We start from the raw sequence: 25329 nt of genomic DNA on the forward strand, positions 1-25329 counted from the left end.
GGGGCACTGCAGCTCATTAGAGATCACGTTATTTCATTCTGTGAAGCTGGTGAGTTTTAATAATCGCTCAACAGTTGCTGCATTCAAACACGAGCCACAGATGAAATGTTTGCTCATCTTGCTTTGGAACAAACTTTCTCTCTCGCAGTGACACCAACCTTTAAAAAAAAAAATTCCCACCTATGAGATTCTACCTAAATTTACCGACAGGAGCCCGGATTCGATGCCAGGAAACTCTCAGCTTGGTTTCTGCTGTCTCCAGTTAACATCGCGGGGGGAATTTGAAATGAGTTCTCTTGTATGTGTGAATATTTTTGTACAACTGACAGTTCTGACTGCAAAAGAGGAGTATGAGCAGTCACCAGCAGGCACTGTTCCAAACCATGGACAGGGGGGAGAAAATGACAGACCAGCAAGAAAGGAGGGAGAGGAAGGGAGTAGAGAGCAGAAAGGAAAAACAGGGAGCAAAATGTCAAAATAAGGAAACGATGAACGACTGAAAACTGGATAAAAGGAGAGGAAGATAAGTAATCAAAACATGTGGATCGTGTTTAAAAAAGAAGAATATTTAAAGGTAGTACTGCAACTGTTGGAGACAAGGTGGAGACTCAAAATTGCGAGAAATTGAGCAAATTCTCCGTTTTAGTCTCACTGAATTCAAAGTGTTTGCAGCCAAGTGATCAGTGAGCCATGTGGCTGCATTTCAAACAACCATTTACAAAAATCAAACCTTATATTTGGTACACGGCTCGCATCATTTCATAGCCCACCTCCGCCACATTCTACCTGCCTTGGCAGCCACCTCCACATTTACGATTTAATCTCCTGGAGTAGTTTTGAAATAAAGACACGCAGATCTGGACCAGTTTTTTAATAACTATTTTTCATCTTACATTCTTTTATTTCTGGAAATGTTTTCTGTTAGAGCAGAGTCAAAATGCAGCTCTGGTGCTTCTGAGATGAGTTGGAGACATCCATGACAAAATCGAGATGGGTTCAAGACCCCCGGGGTTACTTCCACTATTCTGAGAGGAAATTTGCTGCACAATTTTTTTTTATCAAGACTGCAAACCTCTGTGACTTGAGTGAGGGAAATGAGAACCCCCACGGACGTTTTGAGATATTTTGGAGACTTCCGTTCATCAATTAGTCTCCAACAATTGCAGCCCAGTCAGAAAATACCCTTAGCAACTTTACTTTGATATGATTTAGGACCATATTAGATACAGTTGTGTTCTGTATCTTTAAAGAAAAATAAAATTATACTAAAATTTGGATGAAAGAACCAAGATTCATTCAGCTGTGATAGTTTAACCCTTCCAAACAAGAGGCTAGAGAATATCCAGCTGTAGTTCATCACCTTGGAAACAGTTTTATTTTCTATCGAAGGCTCAAATTCAAGCAACAAGCTCCTGTGATTCAAGTGAAGAAACTGAGAACCCCTGCCTACGTTACGAGACATTTTGGAGACTTCTGTGTGAAAATCGCAGCTCAGTGAGACAACCTTCAGGAGGAAGAGAGAATTTAAAAAAAATGAGGGATGGAATTACAGAAAAATGCTGAATGAAAGATGGAAAACAAATATAGAAAAAGTCTCCATAAATATTACAGGGCTATAAATTTTTCTTCGTTATTTTTTAAGTGCAGTTTTGTGAAGAACTTAGGAGTCACAAATCATCTTCTTTAAAAGTTTAAAGATGAACGCAGGATGTCCGATTGGTAAAAAAAAAAGCCATCTAACACAACTTCATCCTCAACAATGTGATAATGGTTCAAGAAAATGCTTTAAACAATTATTAAAAATGGAAAATCCCCAGGATGCACCATCGTCCACATTACAGAGCATCTGATCCAAAGACAAGAAGTAAAAACTTGGACGGTATTTTTTTAATGTAAACTTGCAGAAAAATGTTTCTATTTACTGTTGGTCCTGTTTTGTGCACAGACTGGAGAGGCTTATGTCAGGAATCCTTCCTACATCTCTAAACCAACATCACACTGACTGCTGTCTGCTGCAGGTAAAACAGCAGCTCCACAATTTGAACAAAAAGAATCTCTTTACTGCAGAGAAAGGTTGATGTGTTGTAAGACTTTAACCCTCAGCTCATTTTGTCTTTAAAGGTTTAAAGGTTTTCCATGGAGGTTGTGGAGAAATCAAACCTTTCTGTGTCTTAAAGAGGTCGAGAAGCTGAGATCATGGCTCCCACTCGACAGACGAAGAACTTCAGCTCTGAACTTCTTCCTTCTCAGAGACAATCAGCTGTAGTCTGCTGTACCTTTCCATGTCTGGAACGGATTTCTGGTCAGCCTGAGCTTTAGCATCTTTTTATTTCAGTCAAAGCAACATTTCTGTGATTTAAAATTAAAAAAAAGATGGAGATATTTATCTGAAGAGCTCACAGCTTCCTCCCTTTAATTTATACACAACACAAACCTCCTGTGAAGATGAGCTGCCTGATTTAGAAACTATCTGAACCCCGAGCACCTCTTTTACTTTACCAGTGATATAAAAACCAGGCAGTCGGAGTTAAATATGCCATCAACTTCTCATTTATGCAAGACCTCCTAATAAAAGAAGTCATTTTGGACAAATGTGTTGCTAATAAACAATATATAAAACTAAAAGAAGTCTCTTTGCAGCAATTCAGTTTATATTTATCATAAAAATGGAACTAAAATGGCTCCTTTTCTTTCTGTAATATTTCATATTTGAATTGATATATAAAAAAAAGCAAATACTACTACACAACTTATGTCTACAAATGTATTTTACTAACAATAAGTCTGCATGTGTTGTAAATGACCGACTAAAACAGCAGGGAAGCAACTACATGGTTTAGATTATAGATGAATAAATCAATTCAACTGAAAAATATTTTATTTCCCTCATCTGATAAAAAGCTCCATAATGCTTATTAAAAATGCCATTATGAAGAAATTAAAATAACTTAAGAGGACTGAACTTTAAGATTTTACATAATTTACATTCTTTCTAGTCACCTACACAAATTAATCATACAGCCAAGCTAGACCCACTTCATCCACCTCTTTCTTTCCTCACTGCATTTCCATGTTAGTCCTTGTAATTTAAATAAAAATGAGTCATTATCATGATCAGTTTGTGCACCAACTTCATAAAACATAAGCAACTCTTCATCGTCTCCTCATCTCTGCTGAGAAGACTTCATCTCAGGAAAACAAAGGGAAGCTCACACCTCCCTGTAACAAACTCAGATTTGTTTTTATGCACATCTGACCTTCAAATACATGCATTATAATATGCTGTGGATGCATTTGCCAAAGATATATCTTGATTGTGGTGCCTGCGTAGAACAACAGACGGGGCTGCAAAGGGACTCATTTCAATCGTACACAACTGTGGTGCAACTCTCAGAGGTAATTAGTATCTTTGTGCCTATTGAACACATCAAAAAGCCCGTTTTATCACATCTCGCCGGCAGCTTCATAATGCACGGAGAGTGAGAGACGGGGGTGGGGGGAGCGGGGATGAAGAGGTGCTGGTGGGTCGCTGAAGCGAGTAGCTGTATATCGAAATTACGATGGCACTCGACAGAATGCAACCGAGGTTCAATAGAGATTTTCATCTGCGGGATAGGCGAGGGTGAGGAGGCTGCTTATAGAAACTGTGGGTGTAATGAGATGTACAGGAACACAAAGACGTGGAGAGACACCAGAGATGCAGCGAGATGAGAGGAACAAGAGAGGTGTGTTTGTGCACGAGGGAAACAATCTGGATACGCAGAAACCAAGACACAAACGTATCAGAGACGAGGCCAGAACAGATCTGCTGCTTTAAAGGGTTTAAGGGTGAATAATAAGATGACAGACAGGAAGATAAGGAAAGCAGAGAAAGCTGTCTCACAGATACATTTAATGAAAACTCAATTCTAAGAACAAAAGAGTCAAATCCACTTTTAAAACTGCAGCTTCTTCTGCAGTTCTGACTGTAAAATAATAGTAATTCTTTTGATTCTGTTAAGTAAAATGACTACAGCACATTATTTGCTCAGGGAATGTTTACTGTATATCCAAATCATCACTGATCAAGCAGTTATAGTGTTTTTATGGCTTCACAACAAACACCTTCATTAAAAACTACTAAAAATAGATGAAAAAAACTGGAGTCATGCAAATTTTTGCCATTTTGGAGGAATTTTCTGTCATCTGTCTTTTTATATGAGTGACAGTTTGTCTTTCTTTGGTGAAGAGTTAAAATTTAAATATTCTATTTTATAACCAAGTCCACATAGTAGCCTGACTGGGTTTATTTTTCCCTTATTAACGCCTGATCGATGGAGCAGGAGGAGCAGCTGCTTGTACCATTCGGAGTGTCATTTTCCCCCCATTTTTGGATTTAAAAAAATGTTATCACTCCCAGCAATAAGGTAAAAGCAGGTGTTACTTAATGAAACCCACCAGTATCATGTGACCTGTTGAGATGTCCATGTTTGAGTGGGCAGGTTCTTCGCTCCACGACGAGATGCTGCCCCGAGCCGAGGGGCTGATGGCCGGACCGCCGTCGCTGAACTGAGACGAGACGCTGTTGATCCTGGAGGAGATGGGCTCCGGACGCTCGGCGGGAGGTTTGACCGCCATCCGCTGCCGGCAGAGTTCCTGTGGGAGGGAAGGCAGGTACAGATGAAACGGCGCCCCGTGTGCTGTTTTTATCTGAAGCTGAGATAATAAACGCTTTCTTCTCTACCACATTTCTTCACAGGGAATGAAAAATGAACACCTGACAAGGGAAGACTAGGAGGCAAAAATGATAAATCCTAATGTGATTGTGTTGAGAAACAGTTACACATGAGACTGAGGCTGTTTTTGTTTAATGAACAGTATGTGAGCTCATTTCTTGATGTGTTGCAAATTCCCTCATGCGTCACCAGTTTTACTTCCTGAAAATGATCAGGCTTCTAAAACTCTCTATAACATTCACTTCGGTGTGCATCATATACCTCTTCATTAATTTAAACTTCAAATGTCTGCTGAATGTGTTTTAAACATGAAGATGGCTTTAACGTGACTGAGTCCTGCACTGCATCTGCTTTAACCCTTAAGGTGGTCTGTTGTTCATGAAGGAGTCTCCAGAACGTCTCGTGACTCCCTCACCTGTTCTCGAGTCACACAGGAGCACAGCCCGACCACTTGAGTTTTAAATGTGTTAAAAACAATCTGTGCGTGTCTCCAACCGTCTCGAGCACCAGACAGGAGCTTTCCTCTGACACAAAACATCCGAGGCTAAAAAACATGATGATAAATAATTATTTAACCCTTTTAAAACCACAGGGATCACCGGTGACACCACAGCACATGTATTTCAATTAACTGTTATTAGATTTTTGCAATCTCAGAAATGTTTAATCTGCACTTTTCAGGAATTTATAAAAATAAATTTTAAGAAAATTCAATTCCGCCTTGTCCTTTTCTTCTTATAACACACACTTTTAGGTATTTAACTACATATTAATGGTAAATACTTGACAGATTTTAAAAGTTCTACTTCACCTGGAAAAAGGGTATAAATTATTTACACATAGGGTGTTTTTTGACACAATTATTGACAAAAATAGACAAAGACTAGACATTTTAATAAATAAATCTATTATTATGGTGATAAAAGGGTTAAAAACTGGTGCAAATCTGCTTATTTTATTTTCAAAAGTGGACTTCAGCTGTTGAACACAAAAATAAGCTATGATTTTTTAAAAACCGGCCTTTTGAAATGCAGCCGCCTTGCTCGTTGGTCACAAACAATCAGAGTCCAGTGAGACTGCATCAGAAAATTCACCTTTTCTTTTAGTCGTTTTTAGTCATTTTTACATCATTTTTAGTCTCCAACAGTCTCAGCCCAGAGAGATGCTACCTTTAAAGTTCAGAAAGGTTTAATTTAATCACTAGTCAGTAGATTAGTCAGTTCAAAAAAGTTTTAAAATAGTGTGACCAACAGGTTGTGACATCATCAAGGTTGTTTTCTGAAGCGTGCCTCTCCGTAAGACTGCCTTTGACTTTTTTTTTTAGTTCTCATCCTTCTTTTACTTAAAAGCCAGAAGCCTAATCTGCATTTAAAAGAAGTTTATGTACCTGAAGCATCAAACGAGCACCTATGAGAAACTAATAAAAGGACTCAGCAGGACCTCCAAATCCTGCGTCTTCAGCATTTTTACTGTTTTCTTTGATTCGTCTGAAGATATTTGAGGTGATCTTCAAGAATCTACTTTCTTTTGGCCAAAGCAACCAATCAAAGCCAGCAGGACTCTCTTATTTGTGTTAATTAGGGCTGCAACATGCATATACAATATCAATATCGCAAAGAAGTGCAATAAACTGCATGTCAGTAACATTATTGGTTGTCAGATGGAGTGAGAACAACAAGACAAACAGGAAAGGAGTGAAAATGTGGATTTATCACAACGACTGTCACTGTAATGTGTTTAATAAATGGATACCTTTTTTCATCCCGAGGGAAATGTTGTCGATATTCAACAATATCGCTGTTGCATATTTTCCTAACAGTGTTAATCACTGTCACCTTCACAGTTGCCATGGTAACCAGAGCAGACAGACTGGGGGCAGAGCTGAAGCACAGCAGAGAGGGAGAGGGGACTTAAAGGTTTAAAAACTAACAAGGTGTTCTTTTTTTATGTTTTGGTCATTTTAATATACCTAAAACTGAGATACACAAGAGTTCAGTTTGGTCTTTAATGTTTGCCAAATAAACAAATGTAGGTTTATGGGGATGTTTGGCAATAATGCACTCTTATAATGAGATTTTATGTTTAGTAAAGTTTAGGTTTTTCGCCTGTTCATCTGACCACTGAGTAAGACAAATATTAGGCGCTGAACTCCACTAAGTGCTGACTTTCTGCCAGTTAAACACACGACTTCTCAGACAGATTTCACTAGAATCTGTCTATAATAAAACATTTAGAAATAAGTTTTTTTTTTCAGCCAACTATGCCAATCAGTCTCTCAGCAGTGAATACAATATCTTCATTCACACGCCTGAGCAAACTGTCATTTTCTGTCTGCTGGATACGTGACCACAATGAAATATTGACACAAAGTTTTTCCTCCTCCTCCTCCACAGAGCTCCATGCAGCCACATCAGCTAGATGTAATGAATGACTGGGACTTTTTCTGGAAAGAGAAACAACGGCAGAGACGATGCTGCTCTAAATGTTCTGCAAACACACTAAAGGCTGCAAATGAGATGTGTTAAACCTGCAGTGATAAAACATTTCATTTCTGGTTTTTAAATGAGAGCAGAGAGGAATGATGAAGACTTTTCAGACAAATCAGTGCAGCGTCAGAGTGAGGATGTGAGGAGCACAGCTGCTGGGTTTTAGTGGTCTGGCTCATTTTCTCCAAACTGTGAAATGTTCTTCCTCTGATTCTGCCTGATTCAGGTCTTCATGACACCTTAAAGGTGGCTCCAAGGTGTTTTGGACATAAAGAAACTGCAAACATTTTGTATTTTGGCTGTCTCCAGGCCTCCTGGTATCCCACTGGAAGAGGAATCTAATAAGACTCCTGATTTGGCTGATTGATTAACATGTCACATAACCAAGAAGTCCACCAATTCATATAAAGTTATAGGTAGATTTTGTTTTCTATAATTAAATAAGACCCATTAGGGCACACGTGTCAAACTCAAGGCCCGCGGGCCAGATCCGGCCCTCTGTAACATTTCATCCAGCCCTCTAGCCTGGTTCAGATCAAGTCTCTGATTCTTATTTTGCTTAAAAGAAACTGAGCCTAATTAGTGAAGTTTTCTCTGACAGTGACTTAGAAGCCAACAATATATAGTTTTAATTTCTGTATGATCAGGTTTTTGTTGGTGGCTTTTATTAAAAATCTGTTTTAATGTTAAAAACTTCATTTAAAAGCTGAGTGAGGCGTAAGAAATGACAGCTAATGATGAGCTTTTTGAAGTTTGATCTATTTGTCTGTGTTCATAAAGTCTGTTTGCTCTAAATTCTGTATAATCTGTAACTGGGAGAAGGACATTGATATTTCTATATGAATGATTTGACATAATGCATCTAAAACCAATTAATTTATGTAACTTTTAAGAAATATTGATCATGATTGGCCCTTGGCTAGGACCAAATTTTCAATTTTGGCCCCCTTGCATCACTGGGTTTGACACCCCTGCTTTAGTGCATCCTCTAAATCAGCCCTACAGGCAGCAGGTGGTATTACACATTTTAAAACTAAATTATCATTAAAGATAGTTACTCCTTGTAATACAACTTGTTAGTATTTGATATATATATTTTACACTGTATACATAAAAAAAAAAAAAAAAAAAAAAAAAAAAGTAAATGTGATTAAGATGGACGAACGGATGGACGAATGGTAAATAAAGAAAAGGAACTGGAATCGAGGTTCTCCAGAAATAAAACTCTTGAACTGGAAAAAGAGCAAGCAATAAATGTTTTTAAAATCAAGCAGGACCCTGCCCCCCTCCCCACCTGTTCATTAAGAAAAGCTACATCACATTAAAGTGGGATATTAAAAAGGTTAGCGTGGCCTTATAACATATAACATGAAATTATAAATCACGTGCACCGGCCCACAAGGACACGGAGTACAACAGAACACCTGAGAAAATCTCAGTGGGAATCTGTGTTTCTTAATGAGGAAGATGCTGATGATTAACGGACGGCGCGGTTTGATTGACGGTGGAGGTAATGTGAGCAGGCCTTCATTAGTCTGTATCAGATCTAACGGATGTTCTCGCAGGTCGGCACGCTGACACTGATCTATGGGCTCGGACATGGACTCATAAATGTGTGCAGATTATTAAAGTGCCTCGGTACCTGGCCTGGGGATGAAAGCAGCGCAAACACAAACACGCCGCATGTGAGGGAAGATCCTGCAAACAGATACCAGACCAGAGCTAAATGTGTTCTGCAGGGAAGAGTTTAGATTTTGTAAAATTATAAAGAAAACTTACTTTTTGTTGCTCGGACAAAAATGTGACTTCAGCTCAGTTTAAATAAACAACAAAAAAAAAGGAAAAACCTTTTATCAAGAGAAAAGCCTAAAATCCAAATGTTACAAAAAGTTTCTGAATTTTAGTTTGAAGGCAAGAAAAACTCTTTAGAAACTCTTGCTTTTACATGATGATTTAATTTGTTTTTTATTGTCTTATATTGATGAGACTAAATACTAATTAATTGGATAAATAATTCAGAAAGCTCAAACTCTGGTTTGTATGAAATCAAAATAAATCTGAAGAGTTAAAGCATATTATCAATTTATAATATTTGCGTTTTAAATTGATACATTTACACATCTACATCTTTATTAATATATATTCTGTTAGGCAGAAACCTCTCCAAAGATGCAATTCAATTTAATTGTTTATGTTTCTAATTCATAACAATACAATAAAAACATAACTTTTAATTAAAAATAAACGCAACAAAACACATATCCAAAAAGAACCTGAGACAGGTGTGAAGGGTGGCCAGCAGAGATGATTCATGCAAAAACATTAAAAAGATTAAAATGAAGTTCTTTTATTATCATTATTAAATCACATTCATTTATGAAACTGTTAGCGGAGTGATAGCTACATGACTGAGACTTTTTACATTTTTACTGTTTTATTCAGATTTTTACATGAGTTGAATACAAAATGGTCTAAACTCACAACGTGAGACTTCTGTGGTTCCCGTGAAACCTTCGTACAAATAAAGCAGATTTATAAGGAGACACTGTAGAATGTAGGTGATGGACACCATGTTGGTAAATATCCCATAATGCACCTGTTGTTTCAGCTCAAACAACAACTATTCCATTTGATTAGGTTTCCTCTTTTTTATTTTTAAACACGTTTCTACAAAATTACTTCATTGTTTCTGAAAAATCAGCGTATATGAATGCATGGCTGACAGGTTACCATGGCAACAGACCTCCGAGTTGAGAATCTTACCTGGTTGTTACGTTTGGTGAAGGAGTTTCAGTATCAAAAGGTGGATCGTACAAAGAGACGTTTAATAAAAGTCAAACATCGTTTTTTTGTCTCCTCGCGCCTCAGAGGCAGAACGCAACACGTTTCGGTCCGTTCCAACGAGCCGCCGCGCTGAACTTTTGCAACTGCAGCAAATTCTTTTATGATGTAATTAAACCTGCTTCAAAATTAATTTCCTCTGAGAGCCAATTAGAGGACAAAGACGGAAAAATTCTGAAGAAACTGTATAATCCAGGCAGATTTACAGTGTTAATAGTGCAAATTTACTGTCCTAACGCCTCCCATCTCTGAGCAGAGTCCACAGAAACACCAGACTCCTTATTTAGAGCGTATTGATTCTCACACACACCTCATCCCACTAATCACTGTGGTTTATGGTCTGGAGGTCATTTTATAGCTTTGATTTGTGTTTAACGTGTGTCAGTCTGTGCCAACAATGATGTAACAGGCGAGACAAGAAGGTTAGTTTTAAGCTCAAAGGTATGGAAATCCTTTAAGTTAGAGATCTGAAGGTCATCCAAAACTTATTTTAATGTGAAAAATACTGATCAAATTGTCTCTTCCAGGACATCCCATATTAGATTGTTTTAGTCATCTGAATTCATTTTATTTGACAGCACATAAATCAAACACTATTTCTTGTCAAATCCAAGTTTTTGCAGCATTTACTTTAACTCTGACATTTATAAGAAAGGTGGATAAACGTTCCCAGTGATGGATTACTCATCTCTGACGGGCTTTAAAATACAGTAAATTTAATGAAAACAAATGTGGGGCTGGGAATTTAAACTGAAACCAAAGAAAAAAAAAGAATAAATAAGAACGAAACAAAATAAAGCATAAAACTAGTTAATGTTTGTTCAAAGTTATGGGATGTTTCCTAATTTCTGTGATCAGGCTAGTTACTAATTAATCATTTGACTTACAATGTTTAGGTAACATGATAATATTAGCTTTAGCTTTTAAATCTTTTCCAGTATTTGAAGAACATTTATTGTGGTAACGTCTTTTATTGAGATATTAATGCCTCATAATTCATTGAAATTTGTGTAAAAAAAGTTTCCCTTCACTTGTTGTAATCTCCTGTTGCTTGGCATTAAAGCTTCTTGTGCTTTCAGGGGTAAAAATGAGTTTTGAATTCAATGCTAAGATAAACTGAATGCGACGCTTCAGACTTCCACGTCAACAGCTGAGTAATCTGGGGACCAAGTGACTGACAAGCTTCGTCTCCGTCTCCCCGCCCTGCGCTCCGACACGCTGCACGCACTCCTCCGTCGACGCCTGTCAATCAGCGGCGTCTTTGTTGGCGACGGCCAATCCCATGTCGCAGTTACACCGGGACCATTTGACTGACAAGCTGGGCTGGCGGGGGGAGAGGAGCGGCGAGGTGAAGGCGGGGAGGAAGTTAGTGGTGCGATGATGTGAATGGAAGGAGGTGTGTGTGTGTGTGAAGGTGTGAGGCCTCAAACAAATGTGCCGAGGGCAAGAATCATTAACATGCAGTCGCACACACACACACGTACAGTATGTGTGTGTGTGTTTGACAGTCAGCATGAAGGAGCTGCAGTAGTAAGGCCTTCAGGCAGCCTGCCGCTTTCTGTCTGCTTTAATTGCTTGTAGCCCTGGAGACTGCGCGCGCACGCACACACACACACACACACAGGCGGGATCCAGCCCAGGGAAGCCCTACACACAGCAGTGCTGACAGTAAGACAAGGTTTACACGACTAAGATGGGAGCTGAACACTGAGGCCTTTCACTGAGGATGACGACGGCTCAGTGTTGAAGCTCCAACAGAATCAACCAGAAGAGCTTCGGGAGCTTTAAACAATAACAAGAATATTAAGAATAAGAATTTCGCCCAAAAATGAACAACATGGCGTTTTTTTGATAACTATTAAGCAAATAAAAATGTTGACACAAAGTCGTCTGCAGGAATTTGCATTTTTCCATTTAAGGACAGAGTTCTTCCCAAGGGCAAATATATATATACTGAAGATGAGGATGATGAGATGCTTCACTTAAAAAAGAAAAACTTTTCTTCCAATGCTGAATAATCCCACACAGCCTGTTGTTTTTGCAGACACTCACACTTGATGCTTCTGTCTTCCCTTTAACAGGTAAACAACAGATTTCTTTGAAACTGGTAACATCATGAGTCCCCACACTGTTTGATGCATCAGCGCAGTCTATTTTAGGAGTTAAAAATCCCCGGAGAAGAGCATAAAACGTAGGCACTTAGAGGGACGGGACGGGCTCATTATAAAATCAATGCTCATAGGACCACTCTCATTTAAAAACATGGCGGGGAAAAGGTCAGAGACAGCAATGGAAAAATCTCAATCTAATTCTTTGCTCAAAAAGCCACTTAATATTGGATTCTGTAAATTAAATTTCACACTTGGCTATTCTGGCCAAAGGATAATTGCACAGCAAGCAGGGAGGGAGGAATGGAAATAACTAGAGGTGGAAAGAAAAGAAATAAATAACGTCACTATATTGCTTCATGTGTTAAACAGGAAATTATAGCGAGAGACAATCAGTGAACGGCACAGCAATGATCTGTTTAAAATATGAAGATGCTCTGCAGGTTGGCAAACTAGAGAGAATAAAACCTTCCAGCAGGTTTAAATTTACTGAAAATGCACCACATGTAAGAAAAAAACACATTTTATTGATAATAAGAATGATATTAAGCAAAATTATTTTAAAAATCAAGTCCCACATTTAATCTAATATTATCAAGAAATATATAATAACTCACACAGAGGAGGATAACCTTATTTTCCATCTAATTATGCTCGTTTTCAGATTTCAGCTGCACAGATGTGAGATGATAGGTGGTGTCTGCTCAGGCCAGAGGAGCCGACCAATCAGAGCCCAGGAAGCTTTTCTCTGTTAGACGTATCAGCAGGGAGCAAACAGCATTCTGCTAGCTGTTTCCCTTTGAAACAATCCATTAGTGCCCTTAAAAATGAAATAAATCTGGGAAATAGGCTCACTACAAAAGCATTTTCTTTTCCCTGATGTGTGGTTAGGCAGAAAAATTGCAGGTATTGTAATGAAATCTATGTATGAGGACGGAAAATGCTAAAACACCAATTAGCAAATATTTGTAAACATATTTTGTTGGGCATCCCAGATAACTAATGACAACATTAGAAAAGTAGAGCTAAATATATATATTTTTTAATAACTTTTTAAATTTACAAACAAATATAGAAAATGTGAGACCAGTTTTGCCATAAATAAATAAATCTGAGTTCAGATTCAACACAGACGCAGTAACACCTCCTACCTGATAGGTGGCGGTGGCATCGCTGCTGGTGTCCGTGCCCAGGTTGGTGAGCTTCTCCTTCAGCTTGTGGTGGGAGCGGTGACGGAGGCAGTAGACCACGGTGGAGGCGAGCAGCACGCCGACGATGCACAGGATGGACACCACGGTGAGGACCAGGAACTTGGTGGACTCCCCCTGGCTGTATTTGGTGGGAATCTGTTTGATCTGACTTCCCTGTGGGCCACAAAGAAACAGACAAAATGTTCACAACGTGCTCCTATTTTCACTTGTATCTGCTGCGAGTGGCACAGGATTGTGAAGCGAGTTTAGTAACAATTAGAATAAAATTTACTCAAGTAAATTAGCTTAAAGCTAACAGAGATACATGGTGGATTAGAGGAAGGCAGTGGTGACGGTGTCCTTAACTGGTGAAAGCATGAATGTAGCAAACTAATCAATGAGGCTTTTCAACTCACTTCACTTTAGTTTGTTTATATGGTGCTAGTTAACAGTGAAAGTAAACAGAAAAACAGTAGGTTTTTCATTTAAATGTAGCTGTTTAGAGTTTTAGGTTGTCAGACTGAAAACACTGTTTCGATAGAACATCGGCAAAAACAGCTGTAAGAATGTTTCAGGTGAGGATTCATGTGTTCATTTACAGGACCCTGAACACAAATTATTGCTTTTCAGGCTGTCTCCAAAAATGCCAATTATCAAGAAATGATGAAAAACTTTTGCTTTAATTAAAAAAGCAGAGTGGTCACAAATTCCCGAGCTCTTTGACACTTTCACTGGTTTCCCAGCCATGAAATCACACAGATGTGAAGGGTAACAAATAGAGTTAATTTATGTAAAAACATGAAAATTATAAAAAAAAGTAAAGGTTTTTGCTCAACAGCAACAACACAAAGAATATCATCACATCAAATGTAAGCAGTAAAATGCTCACTGACAGTAAAGGTTGGCTTATCTGAATATAAACAATAAAAAGGTGTATTTTAGACAAAAAGTAGCCATAAAATTGCAATCATGCTGTAAAGCAAGTCTGCCTTTTTTTTGGTGCATTTTAAGAATCTATAAAGTTTTGAACACAGTTCTGGTTTACAAAACTCAAAAATATCAAATTATTACTGGAACCTAAACACATAAAAATCACCTTTAGTTTTTTTTTTAACTATGTATTCGAACATGCAAATGGAGCCTTATATGCTCTGTGGGGAAATTTGGATGTTTATGGTGGTTAAAAATTAAGTTTAGAGTCTAATAAATAAATAAATAAGTTGACGTTGTTATTACTGAGGACACTAAATAAGTAAAAAAGATAAATGAGCTTTATTCTGTCCTGGAATAAATGTATTGTAGATTTTATTTTGCAATAAAATTAAAAATAATCTTACATTTTTAGGTTATTTTGAAAAATGTGGCTTTCATTCCTATAATCTCCTATAGGAATGAAAATAAAGTTCAATTTAGGTTGGTTGCCTTTTATAGGAACAGAGCCATATTGGTTATTTTCTGGTTAAAATGGGCTGAAAGATCAGGAAAATTACTTTCTACAGTATCTTAATTTATGCAATGTAACAAGAAATATTTCATAAAATTAAACAATATAGTGTGTTTCAGTTGCTAAATACATTTTAGCGGGTTTTAAATTGTAAATTTTGTTCAAATTTATTTAAAATACATACATCAAAGGTGGAAAAATGTGCAAATTGCCCCAGTTTTTTTTTTTTTTTTAGTTTTGGTTCATCCATGTGGATAAAAATGTATGATTGAGGCTGTTAGGAGTGATCTACAGGGGTGTAAAATTTGTGTACTTTAAAGTGAGCATGCTTTCAAGTGATTTTACTGATCAGTCAGACAAGAGGAACTAATCTGTGAAATCATCTGGCAGAGTGTGGGACTGAAACAAGCCTGCAGGCTTTTTTCAGAGCATCATGGCACCCTGTCTGATGCCCCTGGATTAAAACATCTGCCTAATGAGATAATCTGTCTAAAACCTATTAAAATGAACCACTTTTGATACTAATGATTCCCCCAAAAAGAAACCAAAGAATGTAATTTATATAATAAGATTGTGGAAACAAATGTATGTTTCTCAATAAAAAAACAATTATCAGAAGTGTTTGTTGCACCATTTGTGCCTAGAAATGCACATAAAGCATAAAACTGCTGTTAGGTAAAGCTCTCTTTGCTCAACACACCTTTGTTTTACCAGAGAAGTCCGAACAGAAGCAAAAGACGCTTTGCTTTCCTGCCAGTTCTGACCTCGGCTGCGATCTAATCCAACACGTGAGAACCAGATCCTTTAGCAAACAACTGGAGATTAAAGATTTTTTTTTTTTGCAGCCCAGCCTGATGCTCGAGATAACACAATGAACACGAACTGTATGATAAAAGCCTGCACTCCTTCATGAGTGTGAAAAAAGAAACACTGCTGCAATAATTTGAGAAAAGGGGAAGTGAGTCTTTATTGAACTGCTAATTAAGTGCTGCTTGCTGTTCATTTTCAGACATAATGGGCCTGTTGCATTTTTACCTGACGACTAAGAGTTAACAAAAAGGCAACATAATTCCCCATTATTACACACGGCGTAATGATGTTTACAACAAAGACTGAAGCAAGAAGCAAAGAGGAAGAGCTACAAATTGCACTGCCAATGACAGGCCTGACAGTTCGTCCTAACAAAGAGTTTTCAGCAGAAATCAATAGCAAAAACAGCTTTTTCTGGACTCGTTTCTTCTTGGAAACGCATTTATTCCCATCTTTGTTGCACAGTAAAGATTCATTTCCCCCACAAACACTTGCCACAGCTCATTATTTGTTTGCCAGGCTGATAATTTTATGTTGAGAGAAATAAAAGAAGACGTGTCTCTTTTAACATTGGCAGCAGATTTGTCTCGAAGGGAGGAATGCATGGGGGTAAAATAAAATTTAAAAAAAAAATCTCTGTCCCCCGGTTGTAGAGGTCAGGTGAAGGTGCAGCGTTGTGAGTTAATGGANGGGCGCAGCCCTGTCGAATCCCTCTTGCCTGCCTGTCAGCACACAGAACCACCCCAGGAGGTGGAAAAGGAGCGCTCTATACGCGGCACACAAATTCTTCAAGAATTCTTGTGTGGTTTCAGGGTGCGACTCCCCCCCCATCACCACCTTTCCCTCTCCTCCACACCATCCCCACTCCATAATGCACACCCCACTGACACCACTCCAACCCCTCCGATGATTGCATTCATTGCTGCTGCTGCATTCAGCACCTAATAAAAGAGAAAGACCCACAATGGGGGACAACAGTTGTCCAACGCTTTGTGGGGTGTCCAATTTGCTTGGGGAGCTCTAAGCTGTACTGTAAAAGCTGGTTGCATAGTAATGTGGTGGGCCTTAAAGCAAACAAGGGGCGTCTCTGACTGCGATAACAAGCACTTTCTGAAGCCCCTTCCACACGAGAACAGCATTTTGTGGATTTGTAAAAGTTTTATTTATTTTTTTATCATCTCAGTCTTGTGTCCACAAAAAACTGTGTTTTAGAAGCCTTTAAACAGGTTAGAGACTGAGAAATCTATTAAATGTCACCCTTGAGTTGTCATGTGGTCAGTCTAAATGCAGCGTAAGATGGCATAGTCCCACCTCTAACAGTATATATATCATTATATGCTGTGTTTGCACTGCAGACGCCAGTTGCTCAACTACAGCAAAACTGTTGTACACTGTATTATTTCAATGAAGAGACAAGGCTGATGAGAAATAAGATTGCCTTAAATAGCACAAAGCAAATCCCCTCATTATTACACCAAATAATCTAAGGCCATTAAACTGTTAAGATCAATATACATCCAGTATATATTTACAAAACTTGGGAAATGAGAATAGTTTTAAAAAGCTGACACTTCTGTATAATTCACCTCAAATTCTTTAAAGGTGAGCTATTGTGCACAATTCACTTTTTGCATGTTTTTGTACTTGCATTTGGGTATTTACTGCTTCTAGAAACAATCCAGTCCAAAAAAAACCTCACCCAACTGTTTTTTGACAATAAGTAAATGTTTTCTGGTGTTTGCAAAGCGACCCGTTTCAAAAACCTCAGGATTGTTGCATCACAATCCCTGTTACCTAGCAACCCCAAGCCGAGCCCAGCCCCTCACCTAGCAACCCAAGTGGAGCTCCGCCCACTTCATTGCAAGAAGAGCGTCACGTTAGTTCTGCTGGTTTTACCGCTGAACAACGTCTGCTGGAAAAAGAAAATGTTCTGTTATCAGCTGCGTTACAGAAAGTCAGAATCCTCAGAGTTTGAATTAATAACGATATAAATGTGCGTCAGATCCGCAGCGATTAATCCTTCAGTGAGTTTTTATGTTTTTTGAGACGGGACACTGAGTTGGGGGACGTGGCCAACAGCAGCTTATTTGCATAAAAGTGACGTAGCCCTAAAACAGGCAGAACTGATCAGGTGAAATCTTCAGTATAAGAAGTCCCCTTTAAACACAGAGGAAAACTGTCCTCTTGTTGAAATCCTCCATTATGTTCACATATTTAAACTGAAATGACTCCCAGTCTGTAGTTTAATGTGAAACTTCATCTTCAGTCTTTCCTGTTGGTGGTGTATTTTAGTGGCAGCGTCACAGCGCCACATACAGGCCTGGCATAGCTATTACAGCATTTGGGCCGTGTTCTCGTGTGGATGAAAACGTTTCTAGTAATGATGTTATAATTACGAGGAAATTTGCCATAACTCTGTATTAAAAATCAAGGATCTCAACTCGCTTCAAACCCCCAAGACAGAAAAGCAAAAACTAGGCTAATGATAATGTTTGAGCTAACCTAACTTCCAATATTATTATTGAAATGTTTATGGTCATCATTGGGTTATTATTGTTACAACAGCATTCTCAGATCAATGGGAAGTTTAAAGAAAATAAAAGAAAATGTGAGAAATTCAGAAGAATAATCAGCTAAAGTTAAGTTAGTTCATAAATCTGTCTTTTTTAAAAGCTGAAACAATTGGGTTATTTTTATCGCTTCTTTTCAATAATGTTTTAACACAAAAGACTGTAGCAGAAATATCAGCCATTAAAGCAGCATCATAAAGAAAAGTGGCTGAGCAGCAGCCTGTAAGTGTTGTGGGCTTGGCACGGCCATTAATAATGAATTATTGCTGATTCCACACGCTCGCACTGAAATCATCCTTTGCAAAAATGTATTCTCCCCCCCACCACGGATCAAATAACTTCATTTGTCATTTTACTCCCTGAGTCATCTCATTGTTTTGTCAAATTAAGTTTCATGGAGAGGCATCGCATCTTTCTCGGCTAGTAATGGCCCATAATTCAAGGCTCTAACTGTAACAGCTCAGTCATCTTTCACGGGACAGATGCCGGCGTTTCCAAAGCACACTTCCCCCTCTTTCCTCCTCCTCCTCACTCGCACGGATTCCAACCCCCCCCCCCCTTCGGTTTCTTTATCATGGCTGCCTAGCATGTCTACCTATTGATTTAAACAAATGTAGCCTGACCCCACCTGCTTAATCAAGTTTGGTTGCAGTTGTTAGTAACAATAAAATCGGGTGGAGTGTGTGTCGTTGCGTTGGGGAGAGTAAACAGGAGAGACGAGTCGGGTGTGTGTGTGTGACTTGTTTGTTTGTCGCTATGAAAAACGAGCAGCCATTCTGCAGATGTAGAAGAAATTTGCAATGATTGAAAATCAAACGTTTGCTCCGTTCGCACAAACAAGTCGACCTGCGCAGCCTTTACTGTGCAAACCTTTCAGTAATGCGCAGCTTTCCACGAGCGCCGTCTCCATCCATGTGTGCTACCTTTGCTGTGCTATACATTTCGAATAATAAGAGGTTATCAGCTCAGCTCTGCAGCTCTAAGGCCTTATTCCATTATCCCTCCTGTGGCTTAACACTTTCAACCAAATTACATTGCAAAGGCTTGACTGAGATAGGAGTGACTGCCACCGTGAACTGCTGCTCAGAAATTAAAAGATATGCTATTTAGTTCATATGGCTGCATAATTATGGGATAAGTGTGGCTCCTGGCTGCATCTAGCTCACATTGTTGATTTTTTTTGTTATTTATGACAAGGAAAAAAAAAACAGCAGCTAAAACTGAAACAAAATTATCATCTCCCCAAAGGCAAAGAGTCAAAGGGAGTTCCTTTCACCCCTTCACCTCTATTGTCCATCTGCTCCCACAAAATCCATTGTACTTGCAAATTTTTCATTTCACATACATGATTTGACACGTGCGAGTTCAGCTCATCCAGACTGAGTACGCATTTTTTACAAAATATTAACAGCCCATTGAGGATACTGGCTGTCTGACTGTGTGTGTGTGTGTGTGTGCCTGTGGTTTTACACACTGCTGAGTTTATCCCGTTTCTACAAATATCTGACTCTCTACAGACAGATATGAGCTTTTCACCAAGAGGAGGAGAAAAATCAAAATCCTTCAAAGAAAAAAACACAAGCAAAGTTATTCCAGAAATATGCTTTCGTTTTTGATTTTTTGATTTTGTTTTACATTAAATAATTCCTTTAGCAGCTACACTTAGTGTGATATTTAATGAAGCACATACTACTAAAGAAATTATCGCAATAATCATCAATTATGCAGAACTGGTTGACATAAAATTAATAATCAAAATTAAAATGGTTGCCATTTTTTGGTAACTGGATTGGATGAAGGTTTGCTGCTGGAGTGCTTATAGACCTCATGGTTGGTGTGAAAGTGACAAGGTGTGTGTGTGTGTGTGTCGGTGAATAGGGGTGTGGATTAGCAAGGCTTTCATAGACAAAAGGCAGATGGATTTGCACAGGCCTGGCTTACGCAGAAAGAGTAAAAGAAAAAAAAAGGGTCAGAAGGAGAGCAGCGAGCGGCCATTGTTTTCCTGCGTGATGACTGCTGTAGGAAACAAAGATCCGTCTCTCACCTCTGATTCATCCTGGACTGCTTAAAAAGTTCATTTTAAGGTTTGAAAACATTTCAGCAAACAAGGACACAAATACACACACAGCAGCTAGACTTGTAATAAAACTACTCAGGTTGACCTGGAGTTTGACATTTGTTGTCGTGATAGTTTTGGTAAAATCCCATTTTGTATCCTTACTTATTGTTTCACACTTGCACACACACTGTTAAACGCACTCATGCAAAACTAAAGCACAGAAAAACAAAAAGTTCCCATAAAATACCAACCTAATCTAAATTCTCACAAACCTAAACAACTTGTTCCTCCTTATTTGATTCTCATACCCAGACTGATATCACAAACTGCAGACACACAGGGACACACCTCCAAGACAAAAAAAGAAAGTGCAACATTTATAAAATGCACAACATGATTCGAGTGTTATACTCCAGCTGTGCAAAGCAGCAGCGGGAGAAAATGAAAACAGCAGCAAATCCCATTAAACCAACTGTTATTGCAACGTTACGATAAGCTGCAGCTGCATGAAAGCCCTGAGCTGGGGTAGCTGTCAGTCAGTGTCTGAAGTCTCTGATACTCCCACTTTCACCAAAAATCCACACTGCAGCTGATTTTAGTCACTTTTTTGATTGAACAAGACACTACAGACATGGCTACAATCATGTATTTAGGAAAACAGGACCTCGTTTTATAAATTGAACCGAAAACGCCCCCTTTAGCCCAGCTCAGGACTGAATGAGGAGCGGGACAGACATTTCATCTTTCCAAGAGATTTTTGAGGTATTCAACATCAGGTAAAAATCTTTTTATACTAACATGTAAAAATGAACAAATCCTACCAAAAATCCATGGTAAAGTGATGAAACGAACACTTCTTCCTGCGTCTATTTCCGATTTCACTCCGGCTGAACGGACCCCAAACCAGCAGCAGAGGAGGTGGAGGAGAAGAAGAAGTGTGTGGAAGATGGAGGGAGTTTCATCTCCTCCCATCATCCTGGATCCCTCATTTGTAGATTTATTTTAAAAGAATAAAGTTCTCTCCTTCTCTTTGCCGTTTCCCTCCCATCTCACAGGGAAAAAGGAACGCTGCAGATTTCTGTGGATGCGACTCGGCGCGCGTTCAGAGCAGAGAGGAGAAGAGGAGGAAGAGGACCAGCAGCCTCCGCAGCTTCCAGGACTGAGATGATCCTTTCTTTTTTTTTTTTTTTTTTAAAACAGAGAGAGACTACAAAGTGCATCATGGGGCTCCTCCTTATATTCCTCCCATCCCTCCCTCCGTTCCCTGCCTGTCTACAGCACATGTCACCTCCCCTCGTTGCCATGGTGACTGCTCCACATGTTGCCGACAGGAGGTGAGAGGAAGAGGAGTTGAGGAAAAGAGTAAAAGAGGGGGCTGGGGCAAAAAGAGGATGAAAAAAAAATAAGGAAAAAGCGTGGCAAAAAAAGGGGGGGAGGAAAAGGACGAAGCTTTGAGGAAAAGAGGTTAAGATGATGAAATAATAAAAAATTACAAATGTTATTCTATACTGCTGCTTAATTAAAGGGAAGCCATGAAACTACAAACACTACATTACATTTCTCAGTTCTTAAAAGTATAATTACCTTTACCTGCAGTGTTTTTTTCTTTAGTAACATCAGGGTCTTCGGAATTTATTAGATACAGTTAAAATGTCTTTTGTGACCTTAAACAAAAAAAATGATGCCAAGATTTGAATGAAAGACCCAAAATTCATTCAAATGTGATATTATTATAAGCCCCCGCCAAACAAGAGGCTAAAGAATATAAATGTATAGGATTTAGTTGTCGTTCATCACCTCATATAAGGTTGGTAAAAAGATAAGGAACAGGCTCAGACAACCGATGGGACTCATATTCAAGTTCAGCTTCAGTACAGGTGGCTTTTCTTTATTTAGGTTTTTCAGTCTTTGAGATATAACAGTCATATGGATTTGATATGATCAACTGAAATACAATACAGTAGGAAAAGGTGAGAAAATGGTATTTATCTCCACAGTAATATTCCCATTTATTTTTTTATTTCCCACTACCACCATACAACGCGTCAAAACTTTTAAATTTGGAAAATATGGTTGGGATAATACTTATCACACAGAAAAACTGCTCAGATACAGCTTTGAATTCCTCAGATTCCAATCTGATCAAGGATCTACAGGAAGACAAAAGATGCTCCCAGAAACCCACTGAGGTCACACAAAACTGGACATCCCAAAGGGTCCCATTAATGTCCCAACAGGCTAAATGTTTGTGGACCAGCAGCAGGCATCAAGTACTTTTAATGCAGTGGCTGATCAGTATATCAGTCATAGTTGCTGTTGGACACAAGAAAATATATTTAAGACTTTGTGCAGCTAGGAAAACTTGCAGGAATGTATATATTTGGGTGTGTTTTTGTGCAGCTGTGGAAGACAAATAGCAGTCTGCACCTGAGCTTATCATGCCTGGATATTTGTGTACAGTTTTGCTTTTGTTTATTTGTGTTTGCATATGCACAAACAAGCTGACAACTCCCACCGCCCCGGTGTTTGCAGTTCAGCTTGGAGGAGAAAGTAAGCGGGCAAAGAAGAGAGATGCTGCCTAATGCAGCTGACAAGGTCCTGACTGGGGAGTGTGTGTGTGTGTGTGTGTGTGTGTGTGTGTGTGTGTGTGCATGTGTGTGTGTGGAGCAACTGGAAAGGGGCTCTTCAGTTTATCTTTCCATTCAAACCCCCCTTAAACCCCCCTCTTAACTCCTTCACAGACACCCCCACACAACCTTTTGTCCCCCTTGGCGACAGCTGGAGGTGGCAGGCAGCGAGGACTCCGCTGTACTCGGAGCGCAGAGGGGGAGGTCGCTTTGTAATCGCTGGTTTGGGGTGGTGGGGGGTGGGGGGTGCCTTTCAGTTTGCATCCCCCTCTCCTCCCCTCTTAATACTTCGCTCGACCCCCACATACCTAACTCTCACTGCCTTGAACGCAGAGTTGGAAGAAAAAAAAGTTCAGAGGATCTGATTAAAAAGTTCAATAAGAAAAAAAAACAGACCTTCAATTTTCTTTTCACAAACTCTTCCTTGAATTTGTTTGAAAACAACATGAAGTCAAAAAACACAGGTAGGATTTATGACATACAATGGTGCTGAAACTGACCACAAAAAAAAGATTAAACTTAAAAATGTTTAATAGGCTGATGATCCTGACTGAATGCACAAATAAAACTGTACAATTTTATTTTTAAAGACAAAAATTCACAGGATTTTTTTTCATTGTTTAGGATGGTACAGTGTTTCATTTGCTATATGCAACAATAAAGGACATATTGAACTTCTTTTCTTTTGCATTAAAAAAAATAAAACCAGCCTATGTTGCTAAAATTTACAGACTTCTGGACTTTTAAAAAAAAAGAGAGAATTTAACAAACCCAGAGACTTCGGGTTCAATGTTTTGTCTTTCTTTTTTAATAAATGAACAAAAAAGCTTTCTGTAAGGCTTTTTACTCCCCTCAGCTACACCTAGATACTTCTAAATGTACCTCCTGTCTGCATCACAGCTGAAACTCTTACGAGTGGGCAGTTTAATGACCTTTTTCACTCATTTCTGTCACAGACTCTGCAGGAAAATCAGTGCATTTCTGAACCAATTCGTCACGGTTTATCCCATATATTTATCAATACGATACCTATAGCAAGTTCTAATTTTGATATAACAGGTATTTGAATAAAAGGTAAGCAGAGCATCTTTGTTTGATCATGAAACTATTGTTAAAGACCACAACATACTGTAGCTAAAAGCAAAAAAACAATTCTTGCTATTTTTTGGCAATATATTCAGAGCTGAGCTGCCCAAACATCTTTTTTTCCCCAATCTTTAGGTGGGACACCAAAAATTTCAGAGAGCACCCCAGACTTATAGTATTTCTTGCATTTTCTGAGCTAAAGTGAAAGGTTTAGAAGAAACAATGAGGAGCGGTGAGCTCTTTTTGATGCAGAGGGACGATAACAGACTTAGGAACATAAGTGAGCCCATTTGCCAGTCTGAAGTCTTACACTTTCAGACACTGATGGGGTAAGAACTTGGACTGAACAGTAAACTGACAGCTTTGACTTCTGGCTGAGAGTTCTCTTCACAACAGACCAATCCAGGCAACCCATCCTTTCTGAGCCAAGAACCATGATCTGAGAAATGGCTGCATAGACAAGTCCATATTCAAGATCTCTGCTTGTTTAAAAAGCACCATTTAAACCAGCCACATCCCACAAAGATGTGAGCTTTCATAAATTAAGTCATTGCAGAACCAAAGGAGGAGTGTAACTGTGCAGTGTTGATGTGGAGCTTTATGCAAAAACAAATGTCTTTTAGACCACAAGTCATCACCAAACTGCACCTTTAATGATGGCTTACTTTCTCAAATATCGACCATAACTGCTCTGTCACTACCTCGCTTAGGAGGTGCAACAGCAGCAAGTCGACTTCAACTTCTCAAGCCACCTTGGTCCTTTTATAAACTCCAAAAAGACATTCCAAAAGGTAAAAGGAGCTTTAGAGATTCAGTGCAAGCTCAAAGCGAAGACTGCATCATCTGCAAAGAGCAAAAAGATGTGAAGCAAAGGCCACCAAAAATGAACACATTCCTTTAGCTAAAGTAAGAAATCTCTGACAAACAGCCAATCTTTATGACAAGTCCTTCCTGGAATTGTAATAGTACCAAAATAAAAAACTAAATCAACTATCACAGCAATACTTGGTATAATTCTTCTTGGAACAGCTAAATGTTTGGAAGATGCCCTTGATGTTTTGTATATATTCTCCACATTCATTACTTTTATTTATCTGAACACTTTTCTGTTTGCTGTGCAGAGTTTTGTGAATTGACAGGCATATTTTATTTAATCGAAGGCTTGATCCTCGTAAATATTTCTTTCTCAAGGCCTTTTTTTCTACAGCCATTTTTTACCAATTTTATAAAATTTAATTATGTTGAGCTTTTTTAAATCTTGAGGTCATGGACACTGAGCTTGTTGGTTTACAACATTCTTAAAGGATCTTAACATTGCAGAGCACATTGTATTTTAAAAGCACTGGCATGAATGCAAAGTGCTGCATCTCTTTCTCCAAACACTGCATAAGGT

The 25329-nt window shown here is 38.7% G+C and overlaps 1 protein-coding gene across 1 annotated transcript in view; it reads right to left on the bottom strand.

The window, feature by feature from the left end:
• The window catches only part of LOC108243852 (receptor-type tyrosine-protein phosphatase N2), a gene marked incomplete at its 5' end in the record, with an annotated part of 169792 nt that overhangs the window by 37501 nt on the left and 106962 nt on the right, over nucleotides 1-25329 (bottom strand). The window contains 2 exon segments of the mRNA XM_017429557.2: nucleotides 4438-4635; nucleotides 13302-13514. Of these exon segments, the coding sequence (XP_017285046.2) occupies nucleotides 4438-4635; nucleotides 13302-13514 (411 nt within the window).

This window comes from Kryptolebias marmoratus, linkage group LG20 (assembly GCF_001649575.2).
Source record: "Kryptolebias marmoratus isolate JLee-2015 linkage group LG20, ASM164957v2, whole genome shotgun sequence".
Taxonomy (NCBI): domain Eukaryota; kingdom Metazoa; phylum Chordata; class Actinopteri; order Cyprinodontiformes; family Rivulidae; genus Kryptolebias; species Kryptolebias marmoratus.